This window comes from Oreochromis niloticus, linkage group LG11, assembly GCF_001858045.2.
Source record: "Oreochromis niloticus isolate F11D_XX linkage group LG11, O_niloticus_UMD_NMBU, whole genome shotgun sequence".
Taxonomy (NCBI): domain Eukaryota; kingdom Metazoa; phylum Chordata; class Actinopteri; order Cichliformes; family Cichlidae; genus Oreochromis; species Oreochromis niloticus.
The window spans coordinates 6,819,827-6,839,185 of record NC_031976.2 but is presented as its reverse complement, the minus strand read 5'-3'; the positions used below and the strand labels follow the sequence as shown (position 1 = coordinate 6,839,185).

General features: G+C 42.1%; 2 protein-coding genes across 2 annotated transcripts; one reads left to right on the top strand and one right to left on the bottom strand.

The window, feature by feature from the left end:
• Positions 1 to 13: 13 nt before the first annotated feature.
• Positions 14 to 14,827, top strand: si:dkey-34d22.1 (discoidin, CUB and LCCL domain-containing protein 1). The gene is made up of 15 exons (XM_005456689.4): positions 14 to 209; positions 2,836 to 3,057; positions 4,658 to 4,795; positions 6,112 to 6,163; positions 6,246 to 6,318; positions 6,415 to 6,548; positions 6,665 to 6,702; positions 8,550 to 8,741; positions 8,918 to 9,024; positions 9,119 to 9,299; positions 9,427 to 9,519; positions 9,705 to 9,798; positions 10,190 to 10,233; positions 10,335 to 10,430; positions 13,735 to 14,827. Exons 1-15 carry the CDS (start codon positions 107 to 109, stop codon positions 14,112 to 14,114), a joined length of 1,947 nt encoding a protein of 648 aa, XP_005456746.1. The 5' UTR covers positions 14 to 106; the 3' UTR covers positions 14,115 to 14,827.
• On the bottom strand, positions 14,706 to 18,020 carry si:ch211-79k12.2 (zinc finger protein 497). The gene is made up of 3 exons (XM_005456691.4): positions 17,804 to 18,020; positions 17,405 to 17,642; positions 14,706 to 17,321 (listed from the first exon to the last, which is right to left on the bottom strand). Exons 1-3 carry the CDS (start codon positions 17,828 to 17,830, stop codon positions 15,775 to 15,777), a joined length of 1,812 nt encoding a protein of 603 aa, XP_005456748.1. The 5' UTR covers positions 17,831 to 18,020; the 3' UTR covers positions 14,706 to 15,774.
• Between the last annotated feature and the right edge of the window lie 1,339 nt (positions 18,021 to 19,359).

The following is a 19,359-nucleotide window of genomic DNA, read 5'->3' as shown; positions in this document are numbered from 1 at the left end:
CAATAGTAAATATCCTGTACTCAGTGCTCCAAGTTTTATTGAAGCAAGACCCCTCGAGTCAGCGAGGCATGCACCTTACTTTTTTCTCGCCGAGTTCCTTGAAATCATGCTCGCAAAGTGGGAAAACACCGGGCATGCTGTGAAGTCTTTCATTGCCGGTTTGTGGATCGCTTTAAGCGTCTGTTCGGTGTGTGTTCGCGGCCAGGAGGGTAAGAAAACGCCTGTTATATTCACGCTTTTGAGAAGATAAGGATTGTGACGTTGGAGACGGATTTTCGCACATTTCGTTAGCTGCAACTAGAGCTGATAAGTAACTCGCTTGGTTTGAAGAGTTTTCCCCTTTTTTTAATTAATGGCACGATTATTAATAATCAGGACTGATGACGTAGGACGAGCACCCAGTGGGCAGATTCCTTTAAAACACATTTCTGCTGTGTTTAAGCTAGTTGTTGTCATAAAAACCTGCTAACTATTGCTGTTTAATACATTTTCCTTAGAAACTATTATTGTAAAGGTCACCATACCTTGTCCTGTATTCTGCAATGTACACATCCACACATATTTTGCTGTTCCGGTCATCTTTACGCCTCTAAGCCAGAGTTAAAGTGTATTAATGTATCTGTATTAAGGTGCAAAGGTCGCCGATTGGAAGTCATGTTAACAGTTTTTACAAACTCTTTCCTTGTCCGTGTGTACCCAGTGATCCCAGCAATCCTTTCCCAGAGTCTTTTTTTTTCTTTCAACACATCAGTCAGGCCTGTTATGAATCACAGTGACCATATATACACACAGACAAACAAGCTATTGCCCTGCAGACTATGACTCCACCAGTCAGCCATACCACAAATCTTCAGTGTTGTTTTTGTCTGTCTCTGGGGCTTTGATTTCCGCACATCGGAAGATGATTAAGCCCTGGATACATCATTGTTTTACTTAGCAAATATGCTATACCCCAGCTTTGGTGGGGCCCAGGTTTGGGGGAAACATTTCTACCTCTGGGATTGAATAAGGCGATGTAGTGACAGGTAGCATAGGTGAACATCCTGTCTGCTACTGTGTGGACCTGTAAGGACCTGCCAGCAAAGCATGAAGTGGAAAACTATATTGCTGGCGTGTTTCTGATTGACTGTCTGCTATCCTAACACCCAAGCTTTCTGTGGTTTAGCTCCAGAGATTTCTAAACAGGTCAGACCCGGCTGAACACGAACCCAACAGACTATGGGTGAAACAGCCCAGTGACCAGGGGGGCAATTACTGGTCACCCAGACATTTCCCAACATTACTCCCTCTTTAATGCTGGGAAAAGTCCCCTGTGGCCTCCCTCCGGAAGGTGACAGATCCATGCTCTGCTGCCCAGAGTTACAGTATGTGGCTGTGGTATTTCCAGGGAATCCTTTGGGGACTTGAGGGGGGACAATAACAGTCAAAGGTTTATGATATGAGGAACTGAAGTGCTGTTGGGAAGGAGGTGACCGGCTGGGCTGATGCAGGACGAGACGCAGGGTGAATGGAAGGCTGCCCTGTAACTTCCAGTCAACAAATAGTCAGGAGCCTTTTAAGGGAAGCGAGGACAGCGCTGGTGTTTAGGCTGAGACTGACCCTGGTGCCTTCCTCAGGTTTTGACCATTCTTGGAGCACATTACCTGGGGGAGTGAAGAGTGAGGGCGGGGAGTGTTAGTGTCTGAGCTTGTCACCCCCGCAACACCAATCTCTGTGTGACTCCTGTAGGAAATTTTGAATCAAGTTCTTTTTTTTCTTTTTTTTTTGTGACCAACAGGAATCTTAAACCGTCTGAATGTTTATGTTTTCTGTTCCTCTTCAAGTGTTAGTCATAGCAAGATGTAGTATATCAGCACTATACTTTTTTTATTTCCTTCCTTGCTTTTGCCTGGGGAAAAGCACCTCTTGGTACTTCATCTTAAACAATTATGTTTTGCTCTGTATCCAACGTGCAGGTCACAGGTGTTACAGTTGAGCTCTTCCCTCATTGGTATTTCTAAAAGTTGTGATGACAGAAGGATAAACATGCCCTGAGGTGTTGTACGTGTTCAAATTAGACTCGTTGCTCATCTGTCTTGAAATGGTGTATTAACAAAGCCTTTAATATTCTTTGTATTTAATTAAGAGAGCCAGTTACATATCCGTCTCTGGTTATGTCATTTTGGCTTTCCTAAAGGTCTGTAATTCCACTCAGCTCACTGCCGTCAGCAGCTGAACAGTTGAAAATATTAATCAACTAGCCGCTGACTCAGTTTGTAAAGATTTGTGACCAAAAGGCAAAAGGTGCTGAGATGAGTGCCGGGAAAAAATGTTAGTAATGCAGAAGTTTAAGCAGTTAAACATGATAACTCAAGAAGGAAGGCACCAAGGATTTTTAAATTTATATCAGTGGTCAACTTCTCTAAAAAAAAATCACTCAGGAGTTTCAAATTTATCCCACAAGTGCATCTACTCGGAGGCTGAGAGGTAGCAGCGGTAGCCACCAGTATTTTTTTATGTCTGAATGATTCATAGGTCAGCGTTAAGAGGCCTAACAAACACATAAAACGAAAACATTCCTCTGGTCTGGATGGAACGTCGGTGAAGAGACAGCCTGCTATCGCTCAAGACCACTTTAACAACATTACAAGAAAATCTGGCGCCTTGAAAGGAAAATTTAATAAATGAGGTGTGGGTTAAGACCTCTGTATCAGTTTTAGAAGTGAGTGATTAGGAAACATGGAGCTGAAAGAAAAGGAAATCAAAAGTTGTTAGAAGTCAATCTTGATTTTTACTGTGTGAACTGTGCCCTTTTTTTCTTGTTGTAGATTTCTTATAGTGCTTGTTTTGTGTCAGGTAATGGCTGTGGACATACACTGCTGGCACCAGAGTCGGGCACCTTAGCCTCCCAGAACTATCCGGGTACCTACCCCAGTAACACCTGGTGTAAGTGGAGGCTTCGCGTACCACAGGGGCGCACGCTGCGACTGCTCTTTGGAGATTTTGACGTTGAGAGCAGTCCAGGCTGCAGCAATGGCTCTGTAATGATCACAGACAAAAACGGCGAGCACAGCCTGGGTGAGCGCACCTCTTGATTGTTTTAATTATTTATTAATAAATAATAAAGTTAAAACTTTTGGTGGGAGAATAAATTAATTTACAAGTTTGGGGGTCTCTGTTGACATATCAGTCAACAAATTGGTTCATTGTCTTAGAGCAACAAGGTGCTATAAGATACCAAAACATCACTGTTTACTGTATATACTCATGTAGTAGATTTGCATAAAAAACAGGCAATTTACTCAAATGTTTCTTTTTTTTTTTTATTTTAACAAACATCAAGTTAATTTTTATATAAGCTTTTAACCGTATGCGTGTGCGTGCGTGCGTGTGTGCGCGCTATGTGGCATCTGCCTTCATAAAGCTCTCTCCAAGCTCCCAACACACAACTGTACATACAACATCATTTACATACACACTGTATTACACATCACATAGGTATGGCCTTTAACTGACCCTTCAGACCTGATTCTAGGGTCTATTTTCACTCCCTGTCACTCTCATCAGGTTTGCTGACCTCACTGTGGGAATGACCCTCACTGTCCAATCGTAGTTTTTCCGTAGTTGTTATGAGTTCATTTTAGTGTATTGTTTGCCAGCTCACATAACCCACCAGTCAGTGCTGTCAAAACATTAGCACGCAGGTTCTCCCTGTGACCCCCACCCCCGCAAACTTTGCAGCTGGGAATGAAAAGCTTGCAGCTGCCTGATAACCAGATAATCAAGTGTTGTGGAGCGAGGAAGGAAGGATCAGAGTTTAGAAGCACTGCTTTAGCATCATTGCCCTAAGAAAAGTGGTCTAACTGCATAATGTTACCCTGAGGCAATGAACCAAACACATCCTGTTTTTAGTAAATAAATGAAATCAAAGTCTGTCTTTTAAACAACCTCATGTACTTCTTTAGATTCTTTCTTTCAGGTACATGCACATTAGTTTTAGCAGCAGCAGGTATTGTCTCATGGCTCCTTAAAGGATTGGGCCACCCCTCCAAGTCAAAGTCAAAGGTCAAACTGTTCTCATCCTTATTTTACTGAACAGCGACATGTCTTGTGTCATTAATTTAAAATAGATAAATACACATTTTAAGGGAGAGTGTAATTAGCAAAAATGTGGTCAAACACCAGATGTCTGATGGGAACTCTCCCGTGTCCTCATCAAATCTTAATTGACATACTTGCTGACAGAGACTTTGTTCCCACTCATTACTGATGATCTTCCAGTCTGGATTGTATAACTTGCTCAGGACATGCCATTGTGTTGATGCACTGACAGAAAAGGCAAACCATATTTCGCAAGAGACATGTGTAGGTTTTGCAACCAGCTGCATCGTATCCTGAGGGCATAAAAGTTGGAGAAAGCTGCAAAATAAGGGTTTAGAGATTCAAGAGATATTCCACTAGACTGACGATTGTATACATCATCAGATTTCACAGCGCCTCACTTTCTTATAGAAACTTCTTTTTGTTTTGTTTTAGTGTTTTTCTATCTAACAGACTGTCGACTCTGCATTATTAAGGGCTGGAAATTGATGTGTAGAGTGCACTGGCATGTGTGCTGACAGATGTATTTATGTTCTTGTGCTTTATAAACGTAGTTTGCGGGAATTTGTGTTCACAGGTCCTCTGTGCGGGAAGCTTGATGCAGCCGGGAAGAATGTGACATTTAATAGCAATGAAGTAATAATAATGTTCAAGTCGGGCCCACATCGCTCTGGACGAGGGTTTCTGCTCTCTTATGCCACAGATCAGCACCCAGGTACTCCTATAATTTATGCCTTCTGACTGATGTTATGCTGGGTAACTGTTGGTGGAAGCTTCTTTGTTATTCCGATTGCATTGGTTTATTTTATTTTTTTTCACTGTTTATTTATAGCAGAGTAAGTTTGATGCAGAAGGAAATAAAACCACAGAACAGCAGAGCATTTCTGGCCTTGGGTAATCTGCAGGGCCAGGGATGAGCCTGTGAAATACTTCAACTGTGCACCATATATAATAAATGCACACACTGAAAGCACAGAAGCTTAAGGGGAAAATAAAGCTGTTATAGCTGTTACATTGTGGTTATTTGCCTGATTTATATGTTATATAGGTGTGAGTGTGGTTGTGAGAGAGATCTTTTTTTTTAAGTTTACACTGATACAATCATAACACTAGCTGTTCTGTGAATATTTGTCCTTCAGTATAACACATTTGCCCTCGTGTGTTGATGTGTATGTGGGTGTATGAGTCATTGCTTATTGGGATTCACCCTCCATCGCCTCCATGTTGGCTCCGGCGTGTTTGCTCAGAGAGCAGGAGTTCTACTCCTTCTCTCGGGCTGAATGGAATGAGGCCTCAAGCTTCAGTCTGTCACTTGGACCGACTCGAGCTCTCCTCCCCTCCTCTTCTTCAGCCTGTTAACCACTCCAAGCCCACTGTCGTCCTGTCTTCGTCACTATAAGGCTTCTGAACCCAGCGGCTACTTGTTTCTTGTTTTCAGGGTTTTTTTGATTTGTTTTTCTTTGTATCCCGGCCAGTTGTAACATGCATACACCAGTATGTTTATTCATGGATTAAACCACAAATCTCACTAAATGATACACAATATCAGATTCTCCTTGTGTATTTTTTTTTAAATAACCATGTAGCCTTACTTACTTAGTCTAAATAGCCTATACTTAGACTAAGTCTTAATTTTCCCGGCTCTGGCCTTGTGTACTGTGCACTATGTATCATAGTTTCCTGTTTTTGCTCAGTTGTTTATGAAATCCAGCAGTGTCTGGAGCTAAGTCTGTACTCAAACATACAAACCACTGTCTGTTGGCTGTGATCACACATGGACCTTTCGCTTTGCTCACAGTAACAAAGGCGTTAGTCACATCAACAGTGATGACCACTCATGCCTGAATATAGCACAGTTGTAGCATCCCAGACCGTCTCACACAGAGTCTGTTGTCTGTTTGTGTGGTTGAGCGAATGCCGAGGTGGTGTTACGTAAGCCCGAGACACATGGTCCACCCATACATGCTGTCAAAATTTAAAAAAAGATTCATTTTGAGGTGCGCCGATTGAAGTTTCTGTTTTTGTTTTCAGATCTCATTTCATGTTTACAACGGGGATCTCATTTTAGCTCGCAGCATTTAAGGTAAGCCGTGGACCTCTGCGTCTTCATCTCGGATTCAGTAGAGCTGCAAGTATTTCTCACATGTTCTTCTCCTCCTCCTCAGCGTGTATTGCCCTGCAGGATGCAAGAAGGTCACAGGGGACATTTGGGGGAACTCTGAACATGGTTACAGAGACGTAAGCACAGCAGATTTCATTAGGCCAAGCTGTATTGTACTGTGCTTCTTATCAAATACATGTCTGAAAAGGCTCCATCTCTCTCTTCTGCTGCAGACCTCAGTGCTGTGCAAGTCTGCAGTCCATGCAGGAGCTACATCTGACAGTCAGGGAGGCCATATCACTGTGAATCGTGGGAGAAGCCTTACGCTATATGAATCCACCTTTGCCAATGGAGTCCTTTCGAAAATGTATGTGTTTGTTTTCCACATTTTTAAAATGAGATCTTGTGGAAATGTCCAGCTGCTAGTTTAGTGTAACTGATTTGTATTGATTATCAATATTTCTTTTTCACTTCTTTTGACAGGGGATCACTTTCTGAAAAGAAGCTGCTTTTCATCCAAGGTATGAGCCTGACTTTACATTCACAACCCCAATTCCAAGAAAAAAAGTTGTGACACTGTTTAAAATGTAAATAAAAACAGAATCTAGTGATTTGCTGATCTCATAAAGCCATATTTTATTCTGGATCTGCTTCTTTTAACTCAAAATGTTTTAATTTGGTGAAAGGTATGGAATGCAGCCAGGCCATTTCAGTAGCTTGACTTTTCTACCATGAAGCCATTCTGTTCTCACAGGTGGTTTAGCATTGTCTTCCTGAGATCATTAAGGCCCTCCCTGAAGTAGAGGTCATCTGGATGGGAGTGCATGTTGCTCTAAAACCTGTATACACATTTCAGCACTGGTGGTGCCTTTATAGATGTGCAGACGCCAATTTAATATGCACTGACACCCCCGTACCATCGACTGTTGTCCACATATGGTTTCTTCTTCTTTGGACGACAGAGCTTTAACCTGCACTTGTGAATGGCATGGTGAACTATGCTCACAGATAGTGATTTCTGGAGGTATTTCTATGATGTAATCATTTGTTTTTAATGCAAAGATCACAGGGATCTGATTCAGAGTTTTGCCTTACCCTTGCACACAGAGATTTCTCTAGATCCTCAGAATCTTTTGATGATATCATGTAGATGGGATATTCAAACTCTTCACACATTTATGCTGAGCAACATTATTAAAAATAATTGTTTCACAAGACCCTGTTTTTTGCAGATTAATGAATCTCTGCCTCTCTGTGAGGCTCTTTTTTACAATAAATCATGTTACTGACCTGTTGCTAATTAACCTAATTAGTTGCATAATATTCCACCAACTGTTTCTTTTTTGGAGCCACTTACTTTTCCAGCCTTTTGTACCAACATGTTTTTTTTATTATTATTTTTTAATAGACATGTTGCTGGCATCAAATTCAAAATGTGCTCATATTTTTAATGTAATAGTAAAATGTCTCAGTTTAAACATTTTCCAGGTTGTATTGTGAATGAATTTATGAGATTTGCAAATCACTGCATTCTGTTTTTGTTTTGTTTTTTTTAACATTTTTAACATTTTTTTTTACATGTTACACAGTGTCCCAACTTTTCTTTTTTTTAAATTGGGGTTGTATAACTTCAGATGATGATGTTTAATGTTCACGATGTTTGAGGAAAGTGTTTAGACAACCTTCGGCATGGCGGAGCGGTGTTCCAAACAAAGGTAGGAAATAGGATGGACCCCTGAAGTGTAAACACAGGTGGTGGAGCAGATGGCAAACAAAGACCTTGGATGAAACTCTCTGAACATCCGGGATGTTATGGAGACTGGGGGGACATGGGTTGCATGAATGACAGTCTGAAAGGCAGAGTGACAGAATAGCAGTGAGTTTTAAAGAACAGGAAGCCGACACCGATTCACTCAGAGGTGGTGGGCAGGAATCCGAGTGGATCGGAGTGTTGACGATAGAATAGCGAACGAGAAGACTTGGACAGCGTGGGAAAGCGGAAGTAAAGAAAAGATGAGAACAGCAGGAGTAGCACGAACACCAAGGAATGCAAATACAGCTCTTCCTCGCTGAAGCTCAAGGCTTCATTACTACCTGAAACGGCCGGTTAGCTGTTTAGCTTCTTTAAATAACACGATTTACATTTCTGCACATTATTTGTTTGGGGTTTTGTTTTTTGTTTTTTTTCTTTCTTTTCTTCTCACTTTCAAGGCAAAACAGTGTCCATTACTTTCTTGAGTTCATGCAGTTCATCACAGGGAATCTGTGTGGTTTATAATGAAAATGTGTAGGCAAATGTTACGGGGCAAGTTATGAAACTCAAATTATAATTCATCAGTTTGTTTGTTTTCCTTTGATCCGTGAACAGAGTGTAACAACAACTTGGCTGTTTCTGCTTTAAACGCCTCATCTTTTGCTGATAAAAACAGTCAAGAGCAGACAAAGTCATGGAACAGCAGAAATAATGATTTCAGCCATAACTTCCTGCTCTGGACAGCAGACAGTAGCGATCAGAGCCCGTGGGTGGAGATGGAGCTGAGCGACAGAAGCACCATCACAGGTAAAGATAACAATAATAAGTATTTGTGTACAAAATATGCTTGGTTTAAGCAATTTATTGTGATTTCATGAATCAGAGATGGGCTATTATTGTTGTTTAAAATCCATGAAGCCTTTTATCGCTTTTTGAATATTGATTTGAAACAAAATAAAACAAACGTTGTTCTCTCTTGTCAGGAATAGTAACAACGGGATCAAATGAGTACTACATGGAATCCTACATCTTTTTATTTAGTAAGGACAGAAAGAACTGGAAGCTTTACAAAGAAAGCAAAGAAAGAAAGGTAGGTATCCTACTTAATGCTTTGACTACCCCAAATTCCTGAGCTTTTTAAAGCAGTAGACTTGCAGATGCTAACTCATCTTTGTGGCTCTTAGGTGTTTCAGGCCTACACTGATGGACACCTCAGAGTGCTCAATAGCTTGTTTCCTGCTGTGGTGGCTCGATTTGTCCGCCTCCAGCCGCTGAGTTGGCATGGGAGGGCTTCAGCTCAGATTCAGGTCCTGGGCTGTCCTGTTAGTAAGGCCACGCCGAGGTCTTCCCGTCCACCTGGCGATGGTAGGCAGGAACTCATAAGCTTCCAGATTATCCACAATAAAGTTTGTTTTGTTTGCTTTTAACATGATTTGATTTGCAACCAAGTTTCCTGATGTACGGTTTTCCTGTCTCGACAATTCCCCAACAGACTCTCCGTCCATCAAAGTTAACTCGGGTCCACTGCTCCCAAGCCCCACTCCCACCACCACTGAGAGCACCGTGTTAGTGGAAACAACACAGAGTATGTACTTGTGCCATCCACCAACTCACCTGTGTGAAGTTTATACGAGTAGATTGGAGTCACACCAGTGCAAACAGGGCAATATAGCCATTAATCTGATAGGCAGCACTTTGTACTTTGTAATAACAGCATTCCTTCCTCACACTTGTTCAGCTGTTTACTCAGACACTTTAACACTCTTGCAGGCTCCAGTCAGCCAGTAATAGTAGCAGTGGGCGTGGCCCTCGGCCTGATGATATGTGGCAGCTGTGTGTTGGCTGGATTCTGGTTGAAGCGAAGGTACTGCACATGTATTAATGTTTAACTTTCCAGTGTGGGCATACTGTCACTGAAACTGATTTTCAATATGGAAAAGATATATATAAATCTTATAAAGTTTGTATCTGTCTTGTGTGAAACTTGTATGAAAAGCATACAAGAGTGAAAACGGATATAAGATCCCTTGAAAAATTATATAAATGAAACGTGTATGCTTTGGATACTTACTAAAACAATATAAGAAAGTAATGAGAAAGTGGCCACTTTCATGAGTAAATCATATAAGCCTTATATGATTCACTATATGAAGTAGGCCACATCTTATGCAAGTCTTTACTATAGTTTTTACTATTTCTTTTCCATATGGGTTTATTCACCCTCTGAGTTTGTTTTTTGTTATTTGAAATTGTAGGAAAAAAGATTCACAAATGAAGTACTCCTACTCTGTCCCCACAAGTAAGTCTAGCACTTTTCAGATTCTTTTTTTTAAATATACTTTTTAGTTCTGAGTCCTTTTTTAATGTGGCAATGATTTTATGATTATGATTTTTTTGTAGGTTGTCAAAGTTTCAAGGAAAAGAGTTTTCCTGGCTCACAGTCGTACCCTCTGGTTCGAAACGTCCACGATGCACTACCAAACCCCCCTCTTAATGGTGAGAATTCAGATTTTTATTAATTAAGGGAAGCTGCTGGTGCTGCTTTGTTTTTCTGCAAGTGTCATCAGCTGCTACCTTTGAAGTTTATTTGTGCTGTTAAGTGTTCGGCTCCCCATCTTTCCCACTCTAATAGTCTCTAGCTTCAGTGGTCAGTTTGAGTAGCTCACGCCAAGCCTGACAGGCAAACAGTTCTCTCCACGGGCTGTCCATTCTTTCCTCTGGCTCAGCCCATCACCCGGTCACAGCATAAACATTCCTTTCTTTGGTCCACAGAGGCTCACTGAAAGAGACCATTTAATTGGAGCTCGATACAAGGCACTCAGCCTACTCCCCCCCCCCTCAGCAGTCCCATCTCTGCCTCCCTTACCCCTTCCCTCAGTGAGGGGGCCCTTCTCTGAGAGGTCCAGTGATAAACAGGACAGAGGGTCAATGCTAAGACAATTAAAGCCCCCAGTAAAGCCTGTCTAATTAAAATAGCTCTGGGTCTTAGACTCCCTGTGTGCTCTTGAAAGTCCAGGCCTCCCACACCACGGCGTCTTCTGCAAGGACAAAGAGTAGTCTGGATGGATCTAAGTGCTAGACCGTCAGCCCTCATCCCTGCGATTAGATGAGACGTTGTTGGTGGCCAGGCTTCTCATGCAGCGCTCTGCATTGTCCTAGTCAGAGACAGCTATTTGGTAGAAAAGAAGCAGAAGTTTTCCAGAAATTGCTTTGCAAGATGTAAACAAGAAGTAGAGTTTTTCCCATTATCGAAAGTAGCCTGCTAGATGTTTTAGTACACATTTAGTATCTGTGTGTTTAAGTTTGTGTAAAAATGTCTTGATGCATGCTCAATCATCCAGGTCAGGAAATCATAAAAAGTTGATGTTGTTCATCTGGATGAAGCATTTCACTGAAAACGCTACATCCAGGTGAACAAAATCAGCAATCAAACCATCAAATCATATAAAAATAGTGATCTGTGATCTACTGATCTGCCAAACCAAGAACTTTTAGGAGCTACAGTTCTGCTGGTCGGAAATGCCGACAAATCCCATGACTGGAAAAGCACCCAGACAGGAATTGCGGTGCACATCTTCACTCTGTTAAATGTAGAGTCTGTCTGTGCGCCAACAAAGTCTTCAGAGGAAAACTACCTCACAGAATTCAGAGCAGCTTTTAGGATAAGCCAGAGTCGTTCCGGATGCTATGCAGAGATGAAGTTAAAGCTGAACTCGAGTCATTTTGTGGAGAGAAAAAAGGAGCCGCTGCTAACAGAAAGAACACCAGGCTGCTCTGTGGTTGGGTGGCATGAATAAAGGGAAGAACAGATTTTATTAAAATTCAGATTTTGTTGTTGTTGTGCAGGCACTTCAAGAAGCTGAAAGTAAAAGAAGCTGGCTTCTAAAGCAGACCTCGCATGTCTTTAGGATACAGCAGCTTCAGTTTTTAGAATCTGAACATTATGTAAAAGACTGCATGTGTAAGATTATTATTTATTATTTATATTATTTATTATATTATTTTAGTATTTCACAACTTGGTCCATTCAAACAGCGGTCCCCAACCCCCGGGCCGTGAGAGTTGAGGCTCGGATGTGAAATTTATGGTTTTGGGGTTTTTTATCGTTTTTTATCGTTATTTATTCATTTATTTTTTTTAAAATCGTTTTTATCGTTAACTCAGTTTCCTGTGTGTGATGAATAAATCTTCTTTTTTTGGTACTGGTACTGGTTTTATTTTGTTGTATTTATCCACGACACCTTAGAGGCCAGTCCGTGAAAATATTGTCGGACCTAAACCGGTCCATGGTGCAAAAAAGGTTGGGGACCACCGCATTAAAATATGAGGATTTTTTTTTTTTTTTTTAAATGTCTTTCTGCTGTGAGGGTTATGTAATGTACCCGGGCCCCTCAAACTAATCCAGTTCAACTGCCAAATCCAAATTATGAGGCAACACTGAGTGAATAAATGTATTCACTGGTTTATTGTGTCTTTATCAAAACAGTTTGGATTTTTAACTTTCTGCCATAGTTGTAGGATTGATGCTACTCTCTTATTGGTCTTATTTATAGTTAGGTCAATCAGGTAGGTCATTTCATTGGTAGCGTTTATGTGCGTGTCACTGTTTCCGTCTGTAAACACGACAGCTCGAAATGATAAAAGCTTTGCAGGGCTGCAGGTTGGGGTCATGTTAACAAGCAATTTATAATTTGCCTTACATGCACTGAGGTCTTCAAGGTCAACCTAATGATTTATTTCTGTATAGAAGCCTTGTAAGGTGTGTATTGTCAGCATGTAGAAAGATTTGAAATATGTCACATTTGACCTCTGACCTCTTCTTTACGGTGAAGTTTACATAGTAATTAATTTTCATAAAAGGTCGATCTTTAAGACTGTGCTTAAAATTCTGCTGCTTTTCTTCTTATTGGCAACAATTAGGAAATGATATACCGGCATATGGAGATACTGAATGTCACGATACAGGATAGATCCAAATATCATGTCACGTTTGACCTCTGATCTCACGTTTACATTTGACAACTGCCTTTCTTTCAAGTTGACGCCCAAAACATGTTTATAATTAGGGGAAAGTTTTATCCATAGAAAGAGAACAAGCTTCACGTTAGTCACTGCTCTGACCAATGAAGCTGAAAAGGCCAAAAATACAAATGATATTTTATAATAAGCTCAAGTTATTGTTGTGTACTTATTTACAAGTAAACGCCTGATATACATTCCCTACTCCTAGATGTGGTCATGCTGCCCTTATCTGATTGTTTTTTAAAGTACTTATAAAAAGAACAAAGAAAATTAAATGAATGCATACAAAACACAATACTGTTCCCTGAAATGCAAATACTGCTCAGAGAGCGAGCTGCCTTGGCAGGTGGTGGGAGACTGAGGCAGAGCTAGCACAGCTGTTAAGTTACCTCTCTGTGCTCAACTAACCCATCAGCTGGCTGTGATCTAACACTGCCATTAAAGTTGCCTGATGTCTTTACTGAGCAGTCTTTGGGCTTTATAATTTCCTGACTGATTGGCTTGCTCTTCATGTCTGTATCCTGTTTGCCAGCTCAGTCGTTTTTCAAGTCTAACTAATAATTATAGCAGGTCTTTTAAGTGATAAAGGTGTACCTAATTTCTATAGAAACCAAAAATATGACACATGGTGTCATATTTTTGGTTTTCAGAGCATAGTTTATCTGATACCTGCAGTGTGAGAAGGTTTGCTGTACGTCAGGTGACCAGGGAAAAAAAAAAAATCTCGTATGCCTTATCTTACATTTACCTTCTCTCTTTTCTTCTCTGATCCTCCCAGACTATGCTGAGCCAGCTCTTGCACCTATTGGACATAAAGTTGGCTCAACTTTTAAACCTTCTTCAGAAGAGTGTTATACTACCCCCTTCACCTGCAGCCATTATGATACTCCTGGCTCCCTGCCCGAGTATGCAGAGCCACTTCCTCCAGAGCCCGAGTATGCCACTCCGTTCTCAGATCAGCCGTCTGACTCCAGCATCATTCCTGCACCGACATCCAGCCACAGTCAGTATGACTGCCCCTCACACAGGGTGCTCTTCAATGGCTACTGCACTCCCGCGCTACATGCCAATGGACCAAGACCAGTCAGTGTTGTCTATGCAGAGCCCAAGTCTTGTGACTCTTTACCACAGAAACACACATATGAAGATCCTTTGTGAGCACAGCAAGCTTAGACTCAGGAAAAGGCTCTTTGGAGTTGAAATGTGTGTTGGCACCAGAGCAACACTTGGAGTGGTCTGAAGTTGAACAGTGAGCTGGACAGTGCTGTTCAGAATGCACTAACTGGACATCCCATGAGTGATGTGCCCAAGGAAGTCACTTTGGATCACTATGCATATGAGGGTTTTCAGACTAAACACTGGGAGCCACATGGAGGCAGATATTTCCATCAAAGAAGTATGGGATAGTTTTTTTTTTTCCTCATATTGCACAAATAAATACAGGCTCAGTTTGTGTCTCAGAGATACTGTTTGGTGAAATGTTTAATCACATAACTGCACTTTCCAAAAGCACATACAGAAATGTATGTGTAGTCTTCTCCACAAATTAAAGCAAAAAAAATGGTACAAAGCATTGTATTCACAATGTATCATTTCAAAAACAACATTTATGAAGCACTATAAATTGTAACCTGTAACAAAGAGTACTGTTATAATTACACATAACCACTAGGTGGCTGCCACGAGCTTCAGACGTCAAGCAATAATGGACTCTGTAATTATTTGTCTGCTCAGATAATTATCACCTGGTAACATACCAACAGCTAAAAATAACTGCTTGGATTGTAGTACAACTGAGAGGCACGAAAGGCAATAAGATGACACGATTAGGAAGGACTGTCCTTTGCTTGGATGAACAGCCCTGTGATTCAGCCACTTTTCCTGGAGAAAGAAATGCACTGTCTAGTTAAACAAGTCTCCAGAGGAAGAGTACGTTCCTCTGCTGGAGGCCGAGTTATCGCAAAATGTTAACATTTTTTTAAAAAACACGTCCACTGGCCTTGTTTGTTAGGCCTTTGCTGCTGTATAGCACCTTTCTCAGAATTAAGTGGAAAAAAATTATAATACTTATATTTGTATACTTGTATTCTTTTTTTTTTTTTTTACTTTATATTATATCCCATGGAAAGTTTTGTTTTTTGTATAGAATACATATGGTTTTATAAATGATTAAGTTACTAAATAACTTAATTAAACCTGTGACACTGATGTTTACTACAGTTCCATATTTAACATATAAAATTGTACTTGTTCCTATTTCAAGGCATTTTGTATAAAAAAGAGCCAGTTGGCAGTCCTCAATCCCATATTAAAATGTTACTAAAAGCCCATCAAGTTACATTAATGTGACATGCTCTCTGGTATCATATACTACAACACTGGGACTACATCTCTTCCACTGCTGGATAAGGCACAATTACACAGATGTGTTAGTAACCAGTTGGTTTGGTGTGTGTGGGATGGATGGACATCAGGCTCTCTTGGAAATGAGATTTTTTTTACCTAGATAAATAAAGGACTACTAAAATGTAACACGGGTAAATCTGTACATACACGACACTTCACTCACATACATCAGGACTGAAAAGCTGATGGAGAATAGAAAAAAAAAAAATACATGAATTATAAAAGTAAACTGTGGTTGTGTTTAAACAGAAAAGGTTTAGCGTTGAGTTTCAGCACAATCTTAGTGTGAAATATCAGAAAAACGCTTAAAAAGGAGTGCAATATTACTGAATTTCCAATTTGAAAGCAGTTTTGCTTAAAGAACAGATTCCATAAGATGTTCAGTCTGTTATAATCTACCAGCAGCAGTAATTCACTCTCTTTCACTTTCAGCATCTGTGCTGAACTCTTCCCTCTGCCCCTCCTCCTCTCTTCCCTCATGGGAGTAATGCACCAGAGACTGGTGTCTGTTCCTGGACGGCGCGTCTTTAAAGCGCAGGCCGCAGTCTTCGCATGCATACGGCAGTCCCTCTCTTGCTCCTTCTGGCTGAGATGTGCCCTCATTCCCACTGATCGGTGTAGAGGTGGGATGAGAAGCAATTAAATCTGAGGAATCTCGAGTATTCGGTGCTGCATGTGAGTCAATACCTGGACTGTTGGGTGCATTTAACACGGCGCCGGTTGGGGGTGTAGTTCTGGGGCGCCCGGGCTGACAAGCACGACCTGCGGGTCCTCGGTACACGCCTCCGGTCTCCCCTGTGACCTCAGGAGCCAGCCCGTGGACTGTGCGGTAGTGGAAACGGATCCCGGAGCGGTTGGAAAAGCCCTTCCCACAGATGCTGCAGATAAAGGGTCTCTCCCCTGTGTGGATGCGAGTGTGGATCTTTAGCGCTCCAGACTGGGTGAAACACTTGCCACACTGGGTGCAGCGGTAGGGCTTCTCTCCTGTGTGCGTCCTCTGGTGGGCACGCACCCCTGCCAGATGGGGGAAACCTCTGCCACAGAAGCCACATGAATATGGCTTTTCACCCGTGTGAATCCGCCTGTGGATCTTCAGCGCTCCAGACTGACTGAAACTTTTCCCACAGTCGGAGCAGGAGTAGGGCCGTGCACCGGTGTGCACATTGAGGTGTATGCGGAGGTTGCTGTGTGAATTGAAGGCCCTGCCGCACTCTGTGCAAATGAACCCGGCTGGTTTGTGGGCATGCTCGGAGCACTGGTGTTGTAGCAGCTGGGACGGTCTAGAAAATGAGGCGGAGCAGTGCATGCAGGGATGCAGTGACGACAGCAAGGTTGTAGAAGTCCTGCCCCTCTCCCCCTGCTGCTGTGCTTGCCTGTGCTGGCGGTGGCACACCTGATTACAGGCATGAAAGGAGTGAGGGCAAGACAAGCACGGAAAAGCACTGGAGAGCCGAGCAGAGTGCGAGTGGGCGAGCTGGGGGCAGGGTAAACAGGACGTTAAAGGGCAGTGGTGGTGGTGAAAGTGATGGTGAGCGTGGGTGTGAGAAAAGGGGGAGTCTGTGCCCTCCTGGCGGCCTAGTGTCTGGGTACAGGTTTGCAGGCTGGGGTGACAGCACAAGTGGGGAAACATGGAAAGATGGGACAAAGACGCTCTTGAAGGAGGCACATCAGAGTTTTGGTTCTGGCTCTGAGTCCCTCTGTCTACATCCTCGTTCTGTGATCGGCTGGGCAGGCTGGTCTCTAGCTCAGATGTAGTGGTGGTGCTGCTGGGTAAGGTGGAGTCTGGTAAACACATGCTAAGGCTCACTGGACCAGCAATACTGAGATCTTTTGGGTGGGATACGGTCTCTGAGTGTGTTGGCAAGGACAGAGGCTGTCTGGATGTTAGGGTCTCAAATGAAGGAGGGGGACTGGAGAAAGGGCAGCCAGGGCAGGTGCAGGCATGATGCAGATCTAAAGCTGAAGGACAAACCGAACCACATCAGTAGGAAAATTAAATTTACAAGAAAATGGGTGGACTTGTTTATTTACACGGCTCCTACCTTCTCTCCGGTCTCTGGTCTCTCTCGCCCTCTGTGATGCCCCTGCACCCGTCTTTTCCTGAACAGGTCTAAGTGGCTCAAGCGATGTAGCTTTGAACCCAAGAGCACCATCAGCAGCACCACCGCCTGCCACGCCCCATGCTGCATTAAGCACATCTGGCGGATTTTTTGAGGAGTTTCCAGATGTGATAAGGTCACCGAGGAACTGATGCATCTCCATCCAGGAGCACTGACCATGCTGCAAAAGGTACACAAAGCATGAGTGCAGAGGCTGCATGTGCTGAGTGAACAGACTCCACACAGTCCAGTTAGCTGGCTCGTGTGAGCTACTGGCTGCTCTCAAAATAGGCTGAAAACGTGACGTTTTAGCTAAAGCAAACAACAGACTCGCTTACTTACAATATCGCTACACTTGTCTTTGTCCATGAACTCAAAATAACGCCGCCGCTGGCGCCACAAAACCCACAGCAACGAATTTAAAGTTTTTAATTTCGATAGCACGGCTGGAAACGATAAAAGAAAGTGCACTCTTTACAGCTTTTACACATCGGCTGTCGACCATCCGTGTAGCCCACTTAAAACCTCCCGTCACCAGACATTGTAGTTCCGGGATTTTTAAATCACGTGACGGGAGTTGTAGTCTTTATTTTCTTTCCCGCTTCTTTTTCAGAAAAGACGGTATTTTATTATTTATTTATTTTTTAACATCTACTGGAGGGTTGTATTCTTTGTCATTTATTTATTCAGTTTGTAGCATTTAATGTATCCTGATAATTTGCATCTACAAATGTGATATTTGACATAATAGTTAAATTTAGCCTGTAGGTTTTGTGTGTTTTATTTTTTAAGTATTTTTTTTAAGTGTATAAATACTCTTTAAACGCAGATCTAATCGGCTGATCACACAGTACCGGCTCAGTACATTTAGGTGCGTAGACATGGTCCGGCGGTCCAGAGGACCAGGTGAAGTTTAAATTAAGCATCAAAAAAAGGAAGAAAGGTGATATAAGTGATTTTGAACATGGTGTGGTTGTTGGTGTCAGGCGGGCTGATCTGAATATGTTAGAAACTGCTGATCTGAGATTTTTCCACAAAACCATCTCTAGGGTTTAAAGAGTATCGGCCAAAAAACAGTAAATATCCAGTGAGCATCAGTTCCTCGAGTGGTCAGATCAGAGCAGAATAGCCAGGCTGCTTCAAGCTGAAAGGAGGGCAACAGTAACTGAAGTAACCACTCATTTATGTAGAAGAGGATCCCTGATTTAGTCCCTGATGCAGACAGGCTACAGCAGCAGAAGATCACTCCAGGTGTCACTCCTGTCAGCTAACAACAGGAAACTGAGGCCACTGTTAAATCTTGCCACCACGGTCTACCTGAGTAATGTTGCGGACCATCTGCATCCCTTTGTGACCACAGTGTACCCATGTTTCGATGGCTGTTTCCGGGAGTATAGCACACTATGTTGCAAAAAAGCTCAGATCATCTCAAACTGGTTTCTTGAACATGAAAATGAGTTCACTGTATTCAGGTGGCTTCTGCGGTCGATAGATGTAAATCCAATGAAGCACCTTTGGTTGGGGTGCAACAGGATGTGGAGCAGACAAATCTGCAGCAACTGTGATGCCATCACGTCAAAGTGTTTCCAGCACCTCTTATGCCATGAAAAATTAAAGCTGTTCTGAAGACAAAGGGGATCTAACCAGGGACTAACAAAGTGTATCTAATGAAGTATCTGATGAATCTATGTCTATACACACAGAGACAGTGGGTAAATATATAATGCTTGTTTACACCCACAATTGTGGCCTAATAAATATATTTTTAAAGTTGTTATTGATGAAATTCTCACCAGATGTCGGTAACAACCAATCCAATCCACACATGCCTAGAAATTTACCCATACATGGGCATAAATTATGTGTAATAATGAGAAATAACACAGGGAAAAGTATTG